General features: G+C 38.5%; 1 protein-coding gene across 1 annotated transcript in view; it reads left to right on the plus strand.

Moving 5' to 3' along the window:
• Nucleotides 1-14,934, plus strand: part of LOC112107775 (solute carrier family 35 member E2A) — a 26,720-nt gene extending 11,786 nt beyond the window's left edge. The window contains exons 2-9 of the mRNA XM_026659985.2: nucleotides 742-1,268; nucleotides 2,036-2,171; nucleotides 3,020-3,147; nucleotides 6,260-6,380; nucleotides 8,791-8,844; nucleotides 9,669-9,741; nucleotides 12,447-12,592; nucleotides 13,310-14,934. Coding sequence (XP_026515770.1) covers nucleotides 944-1,268; nucleotides 2,036-2,171; nucleotides 3,020-3,147; nucleotides 6,260-6,380; nucleotides 8,791-8,844; nucleotides 9,669-9,741; nucleotides 12,447-12,592; nucleotides 13,310-13,556 — 1,230 coding nt within the window. The 5' untranslated portion in view covers nucleotides 742-943 and the 3' untranslated portion in view covers nucleotides 13,557-14,934. The remainder of the gene's footprint in view (nucleotides 1-741; nucleotides 1,269-2,035; nucleotides 2,172-3,019; nucleotides 3,148-6,259; nucleotides 6,381-8,790; nucleotides 8,845-9,668; nucleotides 9,742-12,446; nucleotides 12,593-13,309) is intronic.
• Nucleotides 14,935-20,633: the final 5,699 nt, after the last annotated feature.

Genomic DNA, 20,633 nt, shown 5'->3' on the forward strand with positions numbered 1-20,633 from the left:
GCGTCAGCAGGTAAATAAAACTGGCCCGGCCCGCCAGGGTGCTTACCCTGGCGAGCCGCGTGCCGAACGTTGCCGACCCCTGGCATAGGGTGTTGTTCCTTGTTCTTTTACTCACTAAATTCTTCTGTGGTTCACCAGACTTTGTGTAACTCATAAGAGAATAGAAATGAAGAGACATGCCCTGTTGCCGATAACTGAGTTGTAAAGTAGTGATTGACTCTTACATGGAGATTTTTCCACCAATTGGTTGTCAAGATTGGATGCTTTTCTAAAAGCTCTGCTCTAGGAATTATTTTGGGGATGTTCTATGGCCTGTGTTATACAGGAGTTGAGATAGATGATCACAATGGTCCTTTCTGACCTTGGAATCTATGAATAAGCAGAATAGAGAACAGCACATTGAATAAGAATAGATTCTCTAATTGAAAGTGAAAGTATTCACTTAATATATTTTGATGGCGAGGAAACCTTTAAAACAAAACAGACCTTTGAGGTTTCATTTTGCCAGTGCTATCTTGAGCACTTCAAAAGCTATGTTTAGGTAAGATTTTCTTCTAGGACTTGATATCCTGATCATGCTAGCAGGGAGAAATCAATTTTTAAAAAATGCAACAAATACAAATCTTTATCCTCTTCATAAGCTGCAGATGAAAATGGCATTTCTGTGATGTGAAATATTCAGAAAATGAAAGTGTACTCAGATAACTGTGAACTCTTTCCTTCTTTTTTTTAAATCTTCAGAAAATGCAGTTGACCACTGGAAGGAAGTTTGTGAAGTTTATTTCTAAACAAGATGCTGTCTGGAGGACCAAATAAACTTTTGTGGACCATTGGAGCCGAAAGATTAATTACATGACATTGTTTTTGTCTCTTCACTGTGCGGTTCAGTACTAAGTCAATGTTGCTTTATGTTAAGACCAAACAGTAGTCTCCTGACATCAACATGTCGTCTGTAACAAACACTCAGACTCTGGTGGACTTTGATCCTCCTGTCCTTGAGGAAAAGTCAAAGGGGAAATCATTATTTCAGTTGGGCCCCCTCTTTGCTAGCAGGAGTGAGAAATTTGTAATTGCCAGGAGTGACAGTGTACCAGAAGAAAATGTACTGAAAATAACCATCACCGAGACTACAGTCATTGAGTCGGACTTGGGCATCTGGAATTCTCATGCTCTGATCTACCTCACATTGTGGTTTTTCTTCAGCTTTTGTACCCTTTTTCTTAACAAATACATTCTTTCACTGCTGGAAGGAGAACCCAGCATGCTAGGTAATTATGATTTTCATTATAAGCTTCAGTTCCAATAAAATATTTGAGTGTCAGATTCTGTGTGATAGACTTAAACTGATGAGTGGTTTGTTCAGAGTGAGAGCAGCATGGTCAAGTGTTCTAAGCACAGGACTGGGATCTAGGAATGCCTAAGTTGTAATTTTGGCCTTGACATGGACTCCCTCTGGCTTTTAGTGAATCTGCTAAATCTCTGTGCCTCAGTTTCCCCCTCTGGAAGGTGGGATAAAACTATTTCATAGGGATTCTGTGAAGATTTGTAAGGTAATGTTTGTAAAGCGCTTTAAAGAGGAGTGCTATATAATTTTTGTATACAATGAAACTTTGTAGTCTATTGAGTGGTAAAATTGTGTTTTTAGGGTTGTTGTTTTTTTTAACTTAAAGTCTAATTTTAAATAAATTGTTTGTATTCTTATCTCCAGAGACCTACATGTATCTAAGGTCTCACTGAATTGCAAAGGTTTGGTCTTCATATGACCATGAACAATAGTTGTGTTAACATACCTGGTTTTTAAGGAGTAGAGGGGCATGGTAACTATGAACTAATCTTTGTCTCTTATCCTGCTGGTCGTTTCAGAGGGAAAGGGTTTTTACTAGAATTTTATGAAGCTTAGAGATAAGCATCTATATTTGTTGACACCTACCAAAGATCTCTGAAACTAAATTGATCTAATTTGGTATCTAGGATAGGTTGGTACTTAATGCCGTATTCATCTTCTGACCTCTCTTGGTTTCTCATTTTTCCTTAGGTGCTGTTCAGATGCTTTCAACCACTTTCATTGGCTGCATAAAAATGTTTGTTCCATGTTGTTTGTACCAGCACAAAACACGTATCTCTTACCCTCCCAATTTCATCATGACAATGCTGTTTGTTGGACTGATGAGGTAAATGGCTGAATATTTCCAGGGGGGCAGTATAGGTGGTAGCACTGTGTACTGCCTTGCAGGAGACCCACTTTCACGTCTCTTCTTCCTTCATGAGAAGGGCAGAGGGCGTTGTTCATACAAAACATTTTCTCAGAAATCTCACAATGATCCATCCGTCCTTCAGTTGCTCTTTCTAAACACCTCTTTTCTTCTGACAACAAGTCTTTGAAACTTTCTTTGCACTCCATTGGTTTTAATCCATCATCTCAAAAAAAAAAAAAACCACCTCTTTTCTTTATATTTTCTTTTGGTGATGTGATGTTTCTCTTCTCTTTAAGACTAATACTTTGTTTTCATTCAGGACTACCAGTTGTTCTGATTATTACTATTTATTGTGGTGTTGCTGTGTCCTCCTATTATCCTTTCCTAGCAATTTGTATCAGAAGTTACTTAAAATATTTATAAAATTACATGTTGTTTTTAAACTTACATCTTTAAAAGAAAATATTTGCTATAGCCTTAGATAGAGCAGGACTATATATCATGCCTGATGAGAGGCTATTGAAACATTGTTTGGGCTCACCTTCACTTCAAGTCTAAATGGGTTTTTACTAAACTGGGAGCAGCTATTGAACAGTCTTTCAGCACTGTTGTGTTTTATGATTTAAAAGGAAACTGAATGGAAGCTACCTTTCATTCTGATGAAATAGGAAGCTAAATGTAGCATACATAATTTAGTTACTATACCACAAATGTGTATATTGTGGCACAGTAACAAATTATGTTTGTTAAGCATGTAAAGCTAAAATAAGCCTTTTAAGCATTGTTTTACTGTCTCTGCTTGACTTTGTATGTGTCTCTTTCAGGTTTGCAACAGTGGTTTTAGGTCTAGTAAGCTTGAAAAATGTGGCTGTTTCATTTGCTGAAACAGTTAAAAGCTCTGCACCTATTTTTACTGTCATTATGTCCCGGATGATTTTAGGGGAATACACTGGTAAGTAATTTGTTGGAATGTAATCATTTTGCAATGTAATGTGGGCTATTTGGCGATTGACAAAGAGATTCCATCTGAGTTGTTTAGTGATTAATGCAGCTGGAAAAATTGTCCTTATTGAACAAAGTCTAAACTGTAAATTGAGCAAGCAAGGACCTTTTTAAAAGTAATTTGTCAAAGGACAGTGTTGGTTGGAAATTTGCTTTTTTTACCAAAAAAAATACTGTTACAATTTTTTAGATACCATATATACTCGATCATAAGCCGGTTCATTTATAAGCTGACCCCCCCAAGATGGATAAGTAAAAATGGAAAATTTTTATAACCCGTTCATAAGCCGACCCTATAATTCAGGGGTTAGCAAACTTTGGCTCCCAGGCCATCAGGATACGCCGCTGGTGGGCCGAGATAGTTTGTTTACCTCAAGCGTCTGCAGGCATGGCGGTAAACCTAAGTAAACAAAGTGTCCCGGCGCGCCAGCTGCTTACCCTGACGGGCCGGGACAGCAACTGGTGGGGAAATTTTTTGGGGGGGAAGAAGCTGGGAGTCAGGGCAGTAACCCCTGTGACCACCCCCCACATGACCCCACCCCTAGCCTGGGACCCCCACACTCTCCCCAACCCATCCCTTCCCACTTTATCTGGGGAGGGCCAGGGGAGGATGTCTCTGAGCTGGCTGGAGCTGTGAAGTAATTGTGACATGCCCCAGAATACAATCTGGATTGTTGGATCATTGTGCCCTCTTAACTCTCCGGTCTGGAGTGCACTATGCCCTGCTTTGTTCTGTGAGCTGCCACTCTGCCCACTCACGCCAGCCCTCTAGCATGCAAGTCACCCCTAGACATATACCAGAGTGCTGTGCACAACCACTCTTGAATTACATACAGGGCGACACCTGCATATTCCTAGTCCAGACTTGCACCCCAGAAATGTCCATTTTACACTGCTTAAGATCCCTTTGATCAGAGTAAACTCATTAATTAGTTTGTCTTTCCATCAAAAGGTATTAATATGCACCAGCCTTTGTAACCTGAGTAGATTCCCCAAACTTCAGTCAAAACCACACAGGCTTAGATAAAACATTAAAATAAGTTCATTAAGTACAGAAAGATAGATTTTAAGTAATTATAAGTGGCATAATCATAGAAGATCAGAATTGGTTACACAAAGAAATTCAAGATAAAATCGCAGTCTAATTCCTAAAGTTTATCAAGTTAAGTCAGATTTGAAGGTTTCTCTGACCCAAAAGCCTACAACAGTCTGTGCTAACTGGGAAGCTCTTCCAGTTAGGACCACTTCTCCCAGTTCAAATATTTCTTTGTCTTCCAAGTGATCTTGTTGCCTTCAGTATAGGTTTGGGAGGAAAGGGGACCTGATGATGTCACTGTCCCTTATTTTATACTCTCCTCCAGGTGTTGGAAAAATCCTTACTATGTCCTGGGGTTAGGCAGCCCCAGTGGCGGATTTAGAGTTAGTGGGGCCCTGTGCACAAATTCATTTTCGCCCCCTTCCCGCGACCCAGCCAAGAAAAAGATCATTCTTTTTTCTTCATCCTCCTCCTATATTATAAGTAATGGGAAGTAAATTAAAATAAAGTGAGGTACCTTGATTGGGGTAGGAGGTTGGGGTGCAGGAGGGGGTGAGGGCTCTGGGCTGGGGCAAGGGGGTTGGGTGCGGGAGGAGGGAGGGGTCGGGCTCTGGGAAGAAGTTTGGGTGCAGGCTGCAGGCTCTGGGCTGGGGTAGGGGGTTGGAGTGTGGCGGGGGGCGGCGCTTACCTCAGGCGGCGCGGCTCCCAAAGCCACTGGCACACACACCCTTCTGGCAGCGGCTTCTAGGTGGGGGGGCAGGGGTTCCCGGCCAATTGGAGCTGCGGAGTTGGTGCTCGGGGCAGCGTGCGGAGAGCCCCCCAAGGGTTGCAAGGACATGCCAGCCACTTCTGGGAATGGCATGGCACGGAAGGAGGAGGCAGAGCAGGCAGGGAGCCGCCTTAGCCCTGCTGCTGGCACTTCTCTGCGCACTCCTTGGGGTGAGGGGGGCAGCGGGTTTCTGTGCGCTCTCCAGGGTGGGGGCAGCGCTTGGAGCCACCTCCCCCCAACCAGGGGCGCGCAGAGACGTGCCAGCAGCCGGATGCTTCCAGGAGCAGCATGGGGCCACCGGCCATAGCATGCAGGCGGCCTGCCTGCCTGAGCCCTGCTACGCCACCGGCGGGGACTCAAGTGCAGGTTGTCAGATGAGATTTGTCCTGCATTTTGGGGGCCCCCCTGTCAGTAGGGGCTCCGTGCCACCGCACAGTTTGTTTCATGGTAAATCCACTTCTGGGCAGCCCCATTGTCTACGTGCCCTGCATTCAGTCCTTCATATGAATTGCAATTTCTTGCTTTTGTGTACCTGAGGCTTGACATGCAAGACTTGTGTTCACAGTTCCTTTGTTATTTCTAAGGAACTGGTCTGTGGGCATTTCCCAGACTCTCAGCACGTTTCAGTAACAAATACAGCAAAATCTCATAACTTCATATACAATGACACACACATTTCAACAGGACAGTAATGTTCAACAGATTATGACTTTTCCAGTGACACCACACAAGGCATACGTGGTACAAAATATATCATAGCCAGGATATATTCTGGAAAAACCAGACCCGAAGAAGAGCTCTGTGTAAGCTTGGAAGCTTGTCTCTCTCACCAACAGAAGCTGGTCCAATAAAAGTTATCTCACCCACCGTGTCTCGCTAATTTCCTGGGACTGACACGGCTACAATAGCACTGCATACAATGATTCATTTTGACATTTTTGAAATGAAACATTTTGATTTTTTTGAGTTTAAACAGCTTTTCATTTTGAAATTACCTTCAATTTTATTTTAAAAGATGCAAAAACATTAAACACTCAAAATAGAAACAAAGTTTTATGTAGAACAGAACATTTTGTTCAACCTGAAACAATTATTTTTCAACTTTTTCCTTTTGCTGAAATTCCCCAAAAATTAGTTTTTGTGTTGACCCAAAATGATTTTTTTTTTTTAATTTGGAACTGCTAGCAAACATAAAAATCCATTACTCACACAGCTCTGGTTTAAAGCCAATTTTTAATTTATTTTTTTCACTTACAGGATTGCTGGTGAATCTGTCTCTCATTCCTGTCATGGGAGGATTAGCTCTATGTACAGCCACTGAAATAAGTTTCAACATTCTGGGATTTTCGGCAGCTTTGTCTACTAACATCATGGACTGGTGAGGCCTGATGAAGGTTGCATGTGGAGAAGAGAAGGAATTGTTAGTTTACAAATAAACTAAGCCATATCTTGTCCCAGACTGTACAGTTCAGCTGGTGTTTCCCATACAGTATATTGATTCTTGGTATTCAGAGAATTATTTCTTAATAGAAAGCATACTGCTCTTAGAGGTGAGAACGCCATACCTGTCAGAACACAGTGGATAAAGAATAGAACAACTCCTATGCTACAAAGTCATGTACAATTGAATTATCTCTGTTCATGACTCTTGATGAAGTCTTTACCAGGGATTACCAGTATGCAACCATTTTGTCATTTGTGACTAGCAGTGTCCTGGTTTGTAGCCTGTGGTAGCTTTTTCTTTTAACTACCAGGCGGAGGGTGGGACAGAGCCAATCAACTGCAGGTTCTTATTGCTGGTGAACTCAAATGGTGAATATACGTTGCTTATGTTTTTTTAATAAAATATGTGACCATGTTATGGAAGAATTGCCAAATGCACAAGTATGTTGCAACTAATATATTATGGAAGAGCACTAGCAACTCTAAACTTAAGGTTGAGCAGATACATATATATCTAATTATCTTATTAGCAACATTAAATATATATATATATTTATTTATATTTAATGTTGCTAATAAGATAATTGAAGTACTCTAAGTTAGGTTATTGGGATAATATTTTAATATGCTAGGTTAACAATGAGTTCAAATAACACATGAAAATGGAAAACTTCAGGCATGGTAAATCATTATTGACTATAGTTAAACTCAAAGTAATCAGAAAGCCATGACAGTTTTCTGATACACTTATATAAGAACACTTTTCTCTCTGTAAATAAAGCCTTTTCATATCCTATTGCAAGGTAAAATATATAAACTAAAATGCAGAGAACTTTCTGATTCTTAAATATGTTTAAGGCAGTTGAGATTATCTACAAAATTCTTCAGTCGTGTGTCTGCATTAAATGGTGAGCAATTCAAAAATAATCAGTGTAATAGACTGCTGGGAATTTTTGTTTACAAAATGTCAAATTCTGTGGTCCAGAATTGTTTACAGGGGACACTGGTTCTTGCCACTGTTGTTGTATTTGGATTAGTATTCATGTCCAGCCCCTGTCATTTCCTTTAAAAGTTTTGCCTTTTAGATCTAATTGGGGTCCAGATATCCTTGTGTTAAAACAAAATAGGCAGACAAGATGATTGTAGGCCTGATTCTACACACTTGTTCATTTGTATTCACTTAGCATAAGTATAAATAAATACACCAGGTGCAAGACAGTGATGATTCTAGCCTCTATTCCAAATCATTTCTGTCTATATCTCAAGGCAGATGCAAGTGCAGGCATGAGAGGGCTGTGTGCATTTTTTATTTTTAAAATTATGTACCTGCAAATCAGGTGTGGTGCTTCTTCTGCTTTTGGTTAATTGCAGTGTTGTAGATTAGTCTGAATACTGAATAACTATGCACTTATTTGTTCTAAATGCCCATATCAATGCACTACACCATCACAGGCTGGATATTCTTGCCTTGTATTAATTTTTATCACTATTTCCTAGAGCACAGCTGAACAGTAAAAGAAAAATAAAGAGTATTTTAGTTCAGTTCTCTAGGAAGCACTTGAAAATTTAAAGTCTAAACCATTTATATTTAAAATGTTAACTGCAAAGGAACCTTACACTGCTTCTGAATGTTAAAAGTTAATAAGGCAATGCAAAAATGTAAATTAGCATTTTCACTTGCAGTATGTCAATATTTATATGAAATGTGTAGAGTAGATTGGTGTTTTGTATATATTTCAAAGACAGTAATATATGAATCTGAGACTTAGCTGGTTAAAAGAAAAAAGTAGTGCAGTTGGGAGAATATTAAAATAAAATAACGTATTGTGGAACTTTATAATTCTGGGAAGATTTTGTTCAATACAGTAATTGTGTTATAGTGTGTTCTGTAATTCTCTGATCTTACTTTCATTTCTTTTAAAAAAGTTTATTATTTAATAGTGAATAGTGTGCTGTTTATAAAATGGGAAATTAAAGCAAATTAATTAAATTTAAAACAGGATATCAAAACTTTCTAAAGTATGTTATAGGATATTCATTTTATCTATATAGATATAGATATATATACAGATATAGATATAAATGTTTATGCAGCAAAAGAAGTTAAATTGCTTACTAAAGGCCTTCTTTCTGAATGCATCTTTGTTCTGATCTGTAAAGTATTCTGTTTAAATGCATGAAATAGAAGAAAACCCAGTGTAAATCTGAAGTTGTATATGACTGTCAGGAAGTATTTTATTGAAAACCTCATTTTCTGTCTTATGGAAATTACCATTAAGTTCATTGTTTCATCTGTTCACTATAAATGGCGCCTACAGATAAATGTTTTGATTTTGTTTCCCCAGTTTGCAAAATGTTTTTTCCAAAAAGCTGCTCAGTGGAGACAAATATAGGTTTTCGTAAGTATCTACAATATTTCAAATATACAGCTTACAGAAAGGACCTAGGAAACATCAGGGAAACACTTGTTTATAGTCATGTGGGACCAGGACAAGACTTTCTGTCTTCTCTATGTAGTTTGCTGATGACCGGTATATCCTATATACTGTACTTTAAATGATTGTGTGTCAGGAGAGGGACGAAAACCTTTTGTATCCAAAATATCCATAAGCATTTGCTGGGGAAACTAAATCATGATCAACCAGAAATTCCCTCAGGATACCTAAAATGACAGTCACTTACTCCCAAACACAAAAATAACTCCTTGGGGCCCAAACCTGGAAGCCCTCCATCTGCATAGAACTCCCACTAGGCTTGCAGAAACAGGCCCTTAATTTCCATTCCACATTTTAAACCTCATGAACAGTACATGAAGGTATGAACAATACAGAACGCATGAATCAGTAATCAATTATTGCAGCAAATTCTGCCTATCCACAATTACAATACATTTGAAAACAAATGATATAAAATGTTAAGTGAACACTACAGTGTGTTGTTCAGAAGCAATTCCATAAACTGAATTTGTTTTTTAAAAACAGCTTGCCTATTAAATTCAAGGCCATCTCAGCCAGCATGGAAAGCAAACTTTGTTAGTTCTATAAGAAATTTTGAATTTGTCTTCCACAAGACTTTTAGCTGATATTTTTAAAAGGTTTTTTGACCACTGTAAAGTGTCAGTGCAGAGATTTCTATTTAAATGTAATACAGCTTTCTTTCTGTTACAGTTAAGGAAAAGCTTTTAAAAACATTTATTTTTGTATTATTTGATTTCCATTTATAGTGCTCCAGAACTTCAGTTTTACACAAGTGCTGCTGCAGTTATTATGCTCATTCCAGCTTGGATATTTTTCATGGTAAGAATTTTTATTTGTTAACAAAGATTAATTTTGCTGTTTGATTTGTGCAAATGGCTAACTTTCAGTTTACTTTTCCCCTTCCTTACAATCATGCTGACATGCACCCCTGTTTACTTGTGGTGTTTAAGCAAGGGATCCAGAAAATATATTTTAAGAAGCAGTTTCATGTTGACATGACATGACAAATAAACCAGAAAGATAAAGTTTGTTTCGGGAGCAAGTAATTTAGTCTGAATAAATGGGTCCAAAAGGGCAAGGTGGATGAGGTAATACCCAAAGGGGCAGACACTTGAAGACTTAAAAAATAAATCCTAATGTTTGTAGGCTTCTTGGATAATAGCACTTTGTATTCACATGGTACTTGTAACCTTAATTATAAAAGAAGAAACTGAGGCCTAGTAGATACAATCTGTTAGAGCAGAGGTCGGCAATCTTTCAGAGTGGTGTGCTGAGTCTTCATTTATTCACTCTAATTTCGCGTGCCAGTAATACATTTTAACATTTTTAGAAGGTCTCTTTCTATAAGTCTATAATATATAACTAAACTATTGTTGTATGTAAAGTAAATAAGGTTTTTAAAATGTTTAAGAAGCTTCATTTAAAATTAAATGAAAATGCAGAGCCCCCCGGACTGGTGGCCAGGACCCGGGCAGTGTGAGTGCTACTGAAAATCAGCTTGCGTGCCGCCTTTGGCACGCGTGCCATAGGTTGCCTACCTCTGTGTTAGAGGCTGGGTAGAACTGTGTGGTTCCTAGCTCCCATTTCTGTGTTCCAACCATTAAACTGCATTAACCAAATGCAGCAGAAAAAAGTTGACTTAATTAACAGTACATTAAAGTATGATATGCTGTGGGAAAGATAGTGACAGAATAGCAAAAATAATGATAGATAGACCTATCCTATTACCTTATGTATGACAACAGAAGAGATAAATGCAATCATAGTTTCAGAGTAACTGCACCCATATTCCCCTCTGGGGTCCCTTGAAGGCACTTACTTAAGGTGTCTGGTTCCCTAGCCATCACCTCTCTTGGGGTGGAGACTTATGTTTCTCTACCCCTTGACTGGGGTTTGAAGGCTGCACAGCTCCCTACCTTGCACTGTAAGGTCCCCAGCAAGCCAGTCTGCCTACATGCGAGCACCTGTGCTTTTTCTCCCCAACAGCTATGAACAGTGTATTGCCAGCAGCTACAAATTACTTCACAACTCCTTCTAATCAAGTACCTTTATTCTTAAGGCAAAAGCATTACTGAGAAAACCTATACAAAACAATGGAAGTTCCTATACACATGCTGAAAGCTTATTAGAGGTCACACATCAGAGTTATGGGGCCCTAACAGGACAAAGTCCTTCCAACCCTTCAACAAGGGTTGCCTTCCCCCCCGCCCCCCCGGACAGAAGATCCTGTTTGCTGGATCAGAAAGAAGGCCCTGAGTCATTTTAACTGCAGTCCTTTTATGCCAAAACCCTTTATTTGTTTGTTACTTGGTCTCTGGAAAATCCAGTTTGAACCAGCATATGTGTGGATCCCAAGGGGTGGTACCTCTCTGGATGTGTTTAAATCCTACATGAGTCATCTTAATCACCCCCTACTGGTTTTGGTTCCTGGAAGAGCTTTGATAATCCTGCACCATGAAGTAGATCACAATCATGCATACAATCCCTGGCCCACAGTGATATATAAACTTAATATATGTTCCACCAAAGATACTGTAGGCAGTTACAATATCTGTCACAAAAGCAATTATTGTAACCATGCTAGCTAGATCAAAGAGGTCTTCAAAAATATCCCCATGTAGTGCTTGGACACATTAGTGTTTTGATTCAGAAGATGCATGGTTCCTGGTTCTCTTTAAAATCCTCTTGTGTGATCACCATTTCATTGTTGTTTGGGGAGGGGGGAATACAAATTATTTTCAAAAAGTGATGCTGGGGGAGAACCTTAGTTTTTAATCTGAATAAAAACAGCTCAAATATAAAGGAAGGAAGAGAGCAGCAATAGTGAAAGAACATATGCCTCTAATTCTGATTACCATCAATTCCTGTGCTAGGTGACTACAACAGATTGGCAGACTTTAGGCTCTTTACAGGAATAGAGAGCTCTTCTACTGAGTGACCTGAGATTTTGGTGCTAAAACCCTTAATTAGTAGAATTATAATAGCTGGTTAAAATCTCAACATGAATTCAGGGTAGATACTGAGAGGGGATGAGTTTGGACACTAACTCAGGGTCAGTGTGCTCTGTTTAGGGTGGGTTAGGAACTCATCTCATTGTGAATGGGCCAAGTCATCATGACAATCAAATTACATCAACAGTTACAAAATTAAATCTGTCATCACTTTGGGTAAGGCTAGGTGTCAGGGTTGGTGGAGGGTTAATAGAGAAGCTTTTTGTTGTAACAAGTTAATATTCAAAGGAGGAAATATCACACAGGATAAGTGACAAATAAGGAAAAGTTCAGATAGATAAGGCTTAGGCTCTCCTTGCTCTCTCCTGCAGAGAAGATAAAACATGAAGGGTATAAACATTCCATCTCCTACTTCTGAAAATTAGATTAAATATTCCTGCCTTTATTTCCAGTATAAAGAAGTGCCTCCTTTAGGCCTAGGGGTAAAATTAAGTTGCCTAGCCTATGTTTGCTTGTAAAAGAAAACAGGACACAGCTAGATTCTTAAAATCCTGTTCCATTCTTTGGCTTTAGGATGTGCCAGTGATTGGGAAAAGTGGAAGGCGTTTCAGTTACAACCAAGATGTCATTGTACTGCTCCTAATAGATGGAGTCTTGTTCCATTTGCAGAGTGTTACAGCATATGCCTTGATGGGAAAGATTTCTCCTGTAACTTTCAGGTAAAACTATAGATTTTGTGTCAAAATTATGGTTCTTTCCTTCCTTAGACCATCTCATACTGGTAACTGATTGAAAATGCTATACGGTGGAATAAATAAAATAAATTCTATATGTACTCCAAATTAATGAGGATGTTTTCCAAATCCAAAAATCAAACATAGGGCCAAATCCTTGTACTGTATGAGTAGTACCACTGGTTGCAAAGGAACTACTGCTTTTGTGTGTAAGGACAACAGGATTTGATCCTTAGCATTATGCTTGTGGGACAGGTATGCACAGTTCTTAGCCTCATTTCACATAAATAAGCAACCACATAGGGATACACTTACAAATTGCTGAATGGAGTTTTAGGTGTGTGATTCTAATTTTAAAATATTTGCTGATACTGCCAGTTTTCTGGTGGGAATGAGTAGGTGAGTGGATTAGCCAAGGGAGAATTAGTGACATCCTATTGTATGTTTTTAAAAAAGCAGCATGTCTCTTACTTGGTGACTTTAATTATTCCCATTAGCTCTCAGTTTAGGGATATTACACAAATGTTATTGCTGATACTTAAAGGAGTCGCTTTTTTATTAGCCTGAGCAGGAAAAGTGGAATCTGGCTTTCTGCAAGATAAAGCACCAAAAGATCCAAGTGTGATGGAGCATACTGAATATATTGTGTGTGGCGAATGTCAAAGCCTTTCAGTCCTTAATATTTGTGTTTTGTTGTTTCAGTGTTGCTAGTACTGTGAAGCATGCGTTGTCAATCTGGTTAAGTATTATTGTGTTTGGTAACAAAATTACAAGCCTCTCAGCCATTGGGACAGTTCTAGTAACAATTGGCGTTTTGCTATATAACAAGGCAAAGCAACATCAGCAAGAAACGATACAAAGCCTGGCAGTGGCAGCCTCACAACCCTCACAGAGCACAACTGAAGATACCAAGCCACTAATATCCAAGGATTTAAAGCCATATGATTGATATGGCTCTTAATTCTTCCATCACAACCTGACACAACTCAGAGGATCTCTGTCTTAAATGGACGCTACCCCAGCTGTTGACAATGCTTGGTTTCTTTGAATTCACAACAGGTGAAAGAATGGACTTTGCTGCAGAGAGGAAAAAAAGGAGAAGATCCTATAAGCCCTGGTTTACTAGAAACTGACATGTAGAACCGAAGACCAAGAGTAATCCAACATGGTAAACATTGGCTTCATACTCCTTCCTTGACTCTGCAAATAAATAACAAGACTGTATTGGAGATAAAACTTCAGTGTCAGATGGAAAAATAACTTGTACCCCAGCCCCACCAAAGTAATGTGATAACGTGACCCATCCCTGTTTTCTGCATGCTTGCAGTAGGATGAAACTAGTGGATAGGAAAAAAATGTCTAGTTGTCACTCTTTTTAAACATCTTAGACTGTGTGTGTGCATGGTGAGGATCTGGAAGAAAGCACTTTGAAAGACAAAATCAGTCATTTTCGTTTACACAGCTGTTAGTGTAAACTATGAATATGGGCAGCTACTCTTGAGTATAAAGCCAGCAAAGAGAATTTGTGCTTTCCTTTGAAATTCTCTAACAACTGGAGCATTGCAGTTTGCCTGGGTACCGACCACATTCGTGTGTCTACAAAACTGAAACACACACACACATGCCTATATACTAGGAGTCAACACAAATAAGTATAGCTGCTATCAGGCAAAAACCACTGGAAATTTTCAGAAATAAATGAGGCATCAGCATTTCCATAGTAAGTACTGTCTTAATTTTAGAAATATAAAAGTTTCCTTTGCATTGTAATTTATCATAAAATATTTTTAAGGCAAGAGGGGAATGAGTTTGATTTTTCTTTTTTTAATTTATAGGAGAGCAGTTAAAAACAATAGACTTCTTGAAACTCGGGGTTACAACTCTGTCTTTAGCTTTTGTGCTCAAGTATTTTAGTATGTCCTGTTACAGTGATAAGAAGTCAGAGTGGATAGAGTTTAAGGGTCGAGTTTTAACCTTAAACTGAGAATATTCTGGCATCTGTTTTTTTTAATTTTTTTTTTTAATTTTGCATGATATAGTATTTAAAAAAAATCAGTGCTTTGAGAGAAAGAAGGTAGAAAGCTTCAGCTTCATTTTGATTATTTCACTTTTAAAAAATGCTAAATCTTTCTTCATTGTTGTCAAGATTACAGCATAGGCCTCTCTCTCTCTCCATAGGGCAGCCACAGTCATTAATCAAGATTTAGAAATTTCCTACAGTAACTGGTGTAGTCCTGGTTTTACCTAATGTTAGTGAAACCCAAATCAGTGTCATGAAGCACAATGTATCATGCCATAGGCATGTCCTAACTTTTATCAGACAAAAATATAGCAACTTGCTCTGTGTACAGTCAGATTTATCTCTCAAACAATGTGGAAAAAAATAGAATCCTACTAAAGATGTAGTTACTAGGTAGGTACTGTGTTAAAAAACTAAAACTTTTTAAAGTAAAATTAAAATGTCTTGTATGTATTTTACAAGTGATGGATTTGCTCAATCATATAGGGCTTTTAATATAAAAGAAATTGCCCTTTCAACTGCTAACAATAATTTCTTTTCTCCAGTAAACCAAACCATTAAACTACAAGTAACAAACCCCTATAAGATGCAATCTGGGGATCATGAAGTGTTTGGGCTGTGAAAAATTGGCAACAAAAAACAAAGCTAAAGTATTATTCTCAAAGTGTTAATCCTTTTTTGCCGCCTACACACTAATGTTTGCACTAGCTTTATGTCTGCCCATCTGACATGATCTGGAGAGTGGTCTGTGCTGTAAGGTCAGGGATATTGGGTCCACACCCAAACAAAGCTATTCATTGTTTAAAAATCCAGTAGTTAATGTAGAGTGGACGTGCTACAATATAAAACTGTTTCCTTTTAGCTGTTAGATATAACTTGCAATTGTAGTTGTCTCTTTAGACCTCTTTACTTATTTGGGCAAATCTGCTGCATGTCTAGATCCCTTTAGGGGAATAAAAAATTAAGCTTAGAGTTCTGTTTGACAACATGCTAGCTTCAGAAGAGTCTGTCTATATGAAAGAGCCTACTATCTATCCCATAATAAGTTGAGCATAGTCAGTAGAATTTATTGGACACATTCTGCACATAGCCAATTAGCATATGTTTCCAGCCTGGCACTATTTTTCTCATCTACACAAGGGATAAACAGATCTGTAGCTCCATTTGCCTTGTGACAGCTCAACATCTAGCCAAGTAAACTATGCGAATCAGCCAAATTTCTGATGAATGTCATCTAGATGCAAAGCCCTAGGTAAAGCTGTGCACTATGTGAGATCTAGCTCATTTTTAAGCTCTGCCTTCCAATAGTTGACTTAGCATTCTGCCAAGAATTTACAGTTGCAATTTCACTGAGATTTTCAAAGACCAGTATCCCTTCTTGGCTTACATAAAGGTAGATAATTGTCAATAATTGTGCACGGAATCAATATTTTAAGTGTCTAGCATATTTTTTATAGAAAGTACACATCTTCCATAAACTGCCATTTTAAGATGTTATATAAGTGGCTTAATGAAAGCATTGATTTTTTTTTTTAGCTTGTCCTGATGTAAGTTACCCAATGCATTATTTTCACTGCCAGTTTCTTTTTGGTTGCATATGCCTTTTTGTTAAAGAGAAAATACGTGAACTGCATGCAAAGATTGCTTGGATTTGGATCGTTAGGTGGCTCAACAGTCAGGCCTTTGAGGTCCATTAAACTCCAAGAACAGAGTTCTCTAATGTTCTCTCTTTGGAAAACATGACAAATTTCCTGTTGCCAAAGAGTATAATATGTTTGTTTGAAAACCAAAGGACACATCCTTATTTTGCATGCATGATTTTACTGCATCAGAATAAATATATAGGCTTGGATTTCTGGAATGTCATAGGGCCTTCAGCTAAACCATTGTGTAAATATCTAGCTAATTTGGCAAGGACGGTGATACTGAAAACCACAGGATAAAGAAAAATCACAGCAGGCTAAGGCAGGTATTTATTTTAAAATTTCCCCCCAACCCTAGTATGGCATACTGATGCTTGACTGAAGGGACCAACTGACTTGCAAATATAAGGAAACAGATAGTTCTGCATTTTGTACATTAACTATGATGATACTATCCCCAAAACTATATATCCACCATTTGAAGATGTGGTTAATAAAGCTGCTGTCAGACAATGATTATTATATATATTAATCTCCCCGTGGATATAAAATGCTGGGTTAATTGTAATTAGGTTGTGACCATTTCATGTTGAATCCCTTTCTCCCCTTATGACTAGTGATCCCAGTGTTCTAGCCACTCTGCAATTTGATCTTTCTCTAACTTTCCTATAAAAATCTGAGTAGCATTTGTCGCACAAGTGAATTACTGTGAAGACTCCATTATATTGCATTGACTCTGCTGCCTGGATTTTAGCACAGGTGACTTACTTAAGCAGCCATAAGGAATAATACCTTATTCAAATATGAATCAAAGCTGATATTTTTTTTGTTTGTTTTTAAAAGACAATTATAACTCATGGCCCATTCCTGACTTCTATTCATAGTTTCTCCCCTTTTCTGCGGGTTATTTTCCCTGTGTTTTCATCTTTTAGTGGGTGTAGGTTAGGGATGTAAATATTGATTAAAAAGTTAACCGTTTAAACTATAAAAATTATATTGTTTAATCGGTTAACCGATTAAAGGGAGAGAGGCTGGGGTTGGCTGGTCGGCCCAGGGCTGGGGCCGCTCTGGCCGGCTGGCCCAGGGTTGGGGGTTAACGTTTAGGGTGGGTTAACCAGTAAGACTAATGCTTACTGGTTAACCGTTTAATATTTTATATCCCCAGTGTAGGTGCTTTAAGTTTACCCTCATACCAATAGCAAGGGATAGGTGTCTTGAAAATAACTCGGACATTTTCTTTTCTCTTGTTCTCTTTCCAACCACTGCAGATCTCTATAATCACTCTTGTGTTTGTCTTAAGGAATGAAAGTACTTCCAAGGCCAGCCCAACATGATGCCTCAGAACTGGGGTGGATGTTTAGCCTTGCTTTTCAACATAAACTTCAAACCAGAATGATTATAATGGAGTCATACAGTGGGATAAACTGAGTTTCTCTTGCAGCATAGCATGTATAGGGTGGTGGTTTTCTTTTGGAGGTCATGGAAGCCTGGTCTGTGTGTTAAGGATTCTTTTCAATGTCAGCAAAGGCATTGTGCTTTTCCCTCTCAACTCCATCCTCAGTTCTGTTTTCTAACTCATCACATAGGTAGCTCCTTTCTCCTTTTGAATGGATATTAGGACTTATCTTAGCCACTGTGTGGGTAGGGGCATGTGGACTAAAAAGCCAGATTTGTATTCGGTAAGCTCGTATCGCTGCAGATTTGAGTCATGAATCAGCATTGGGTGTCATGGAATTTACAATCCTATAAATATGAACACCTGTCCATTTTTTTTGCATACACTGTATGGGTAACATTACATAGGGTTGTCTGATTTTAGGGTCTTATTCAGCGAAGATGGGCAGTGAGGCAATAAGCCTGCAAAATCCACAGACTTGGCATCTAATTCACCTAAAACCAAAATTATACCTTGCAATTGTGGCTCAGACTTTTGCAAATTTATAAAGCTTTTTAAGCCTCTTCTAGAAAGCTGAACACTTCATGCCTCTTTAAGCAGCATTTTACTAAATTAATGGAGCTTCTGGAACCACATTTTGCAAGTCAAATTAGTAACCCTATCTAAGAAAATATGAGTCAAACTACACCAGCTGGGCACCTCCTCTTCTAACTGTTTTTAGGAGAGAATCAAATCACTTCTTCTCTATCCTATCAGTAAGGGATGGAGAAGAGGAGGAGCAGGAGACCAGAAATGGTCATCAGTATTCACTTTGAGAGAATTTCAGTTCCTGAATTGCAGTAAGGCAGGGCTTGCTGAAAGCCTCAGAAAGTTGCTGTGGCTCAGCACCCCCAGAGCCAAGTTTTTGCTAACTAGTCATTGATCAGGAGAAAGAATCAGTGAATTGCCGTTTCAATGCAGGCAGACGGATCTAAATGAAGATTTAAATAAGTGTGTTACAGAAGAGAGGAATTTATAAAGTGGGTAATAGTAGGGTGAACAGATAGCAAGTGAGAAAAATTGGGACCCTTTTTTTTCAGGGGAAACGAGATAGTTGTGTATGTAAGACAGAGCCCCTAATATCAGGATGTCTGGTCACCCCAGCTAAGGGTATTGGCTCACCATTCAACAGTCCTTTAAATGGAAGATACCTTAGTGTCTGAGAAACTTGAAAACACAGTAGCTCTAATTGCTGCTTCTATGTCAGGGCCAAACCTTTATGTATTTGATACCAAACTACGAATGTTGGACTGAAATACACTGTACATATTATTTTGTAGGTATTTTGTATAGTCACAATTCCGGTATTTATGTAAGGTAGGACATTTGAGTACTTTCTAAAAAAAATAAAATCCATCATGCATAATCAATTAAATATAACTGTTAATTCTGTTTGTAATACATATCTGATCCTGTGGATACCAATTATGATTGTTCCTGTGTATGATGCAAACAGACATGATTAAACATCCTCGTTTTTTACTTATTCTTGAAAAGAATAAAATTAATGTATAATGTTTTTATTATTTCTTCTAAGAAAAAAATAAAAAATTCCATCATGTAAGTTTCTATCTGTGAATGTGGTTATTTAAATACATATGAAAACTTTCTTCAGTGATCCGTGACTGTACCTTGGTAACGCAGCTGAAACACCCAAACCCCAGGCATACTGGGGACGATGAGGAAAAAACCAGCCTTTTTCTATTAGACAATGTAAATCTCTCTCTCTGGGGAAGGTGGGGCACAGTGTATTCTGGTGAGTAGAGCAGCTAACAAGTAAGGACTTTTAGGGTATGTCTACAAAGGGATTAAAAAAATCCCTGGTGGCCCGGTCAGCTATCTCTGGCTCATAGGGCTTGGGATTTGGGGCTGAAAAATTGCTTTGTAAATAAAATTGCTGGAGCCCAAACTCTAGGATCTACAAGGGTTGATGGTCCCAGAGCTCAGGCTGGAGTCCGAGCCAAAATGTCTGCACAGCAATTTTTAGCTCCACTGCCCGAGCCCCGTCAGCCCAACTGCCCAAGTCAGTTGACCTGGGCCAACTGCAGCCATGCTGCAGGTCTTTTATCCCTGTGTAGACATACCCTTAGGTTCTAAATGCTGTCTCTAGGAGTGGAGTGTGGTCTAAGGATTAGAGTCTGGGACTGGGAATTAGGCCATCTGAATGCAGTCTCATTTCTAGTACTGAACTGCCTTGTGACCTTTGACAAGTTGCTTAATCACCCTAGAAATTTTGCCCATCTGCAAAATAAGATTAATACATTTGTATCTCATTGGGGTGAGGGTTTGTGAGGCTTAATGTTTCAATGCTTCTGTTTGACAGTACTAATTTTTGTTATAATTGTATAATTAAGCTGAATTCCACTTTGCTTGGTTTTTGTCATCTAATTTCTTAGTCTGTTATAACCATATATGGCTTTCTTCGTCTGCTGTTTGTTCTTGAGATTGCCTGTTTTCAAGTTCTAGGCACCATTGTGTCAGAATTTGTAATGCTTGTTCTTTCAGTGTGCTGCCTCCTAGTGTGCATTCATTCCTTGATCTATGGCATTTATATGCTTTATTTCAGAGCTTTTGCATTACTTGGATGTCTTGATTTTGTTAATTTAATGTCTTTCTAACAGTGATGCTCTAGCTCATCAAAAGTTGCTCTAGCTCAACAGAAATTAGGATTTGATGCAAGAAATTCTTGGTTAAATTTCTGTGCCTTTGTTTCATGCCAGAAGTCAGACTAGATTATCATAATGGTCCCTTCTGGTCTTAAAATCTAAAAATCTTTAATGTTAATGAAAGATGGTGGCATGATAACTCTGGAACCTGAAATCATCCTATTTATGGACAGAATATGTGCGATAGAGGCACTCTGTCAGAATGATGACCCATATTATAAGGAATGTATCAGTACACCTGTCCTGGCTTCTCTTGACACTT

This window comes from Terrapene carolina, unplaced genomic scaffold, assembly GCF_002925995.2.
Source record: "Terrapene carolina triunguis isolate 2854851 unplaced genomic scaffold, T_m_triunguis-2.0 Scaffold714, whole genome shotgun sequence".
Taxonomy (NCBI): Eukaryota; Metazoa; Chordata; order Testudines; family Emydidae; genus Terrapene; species Terrapene triunguis.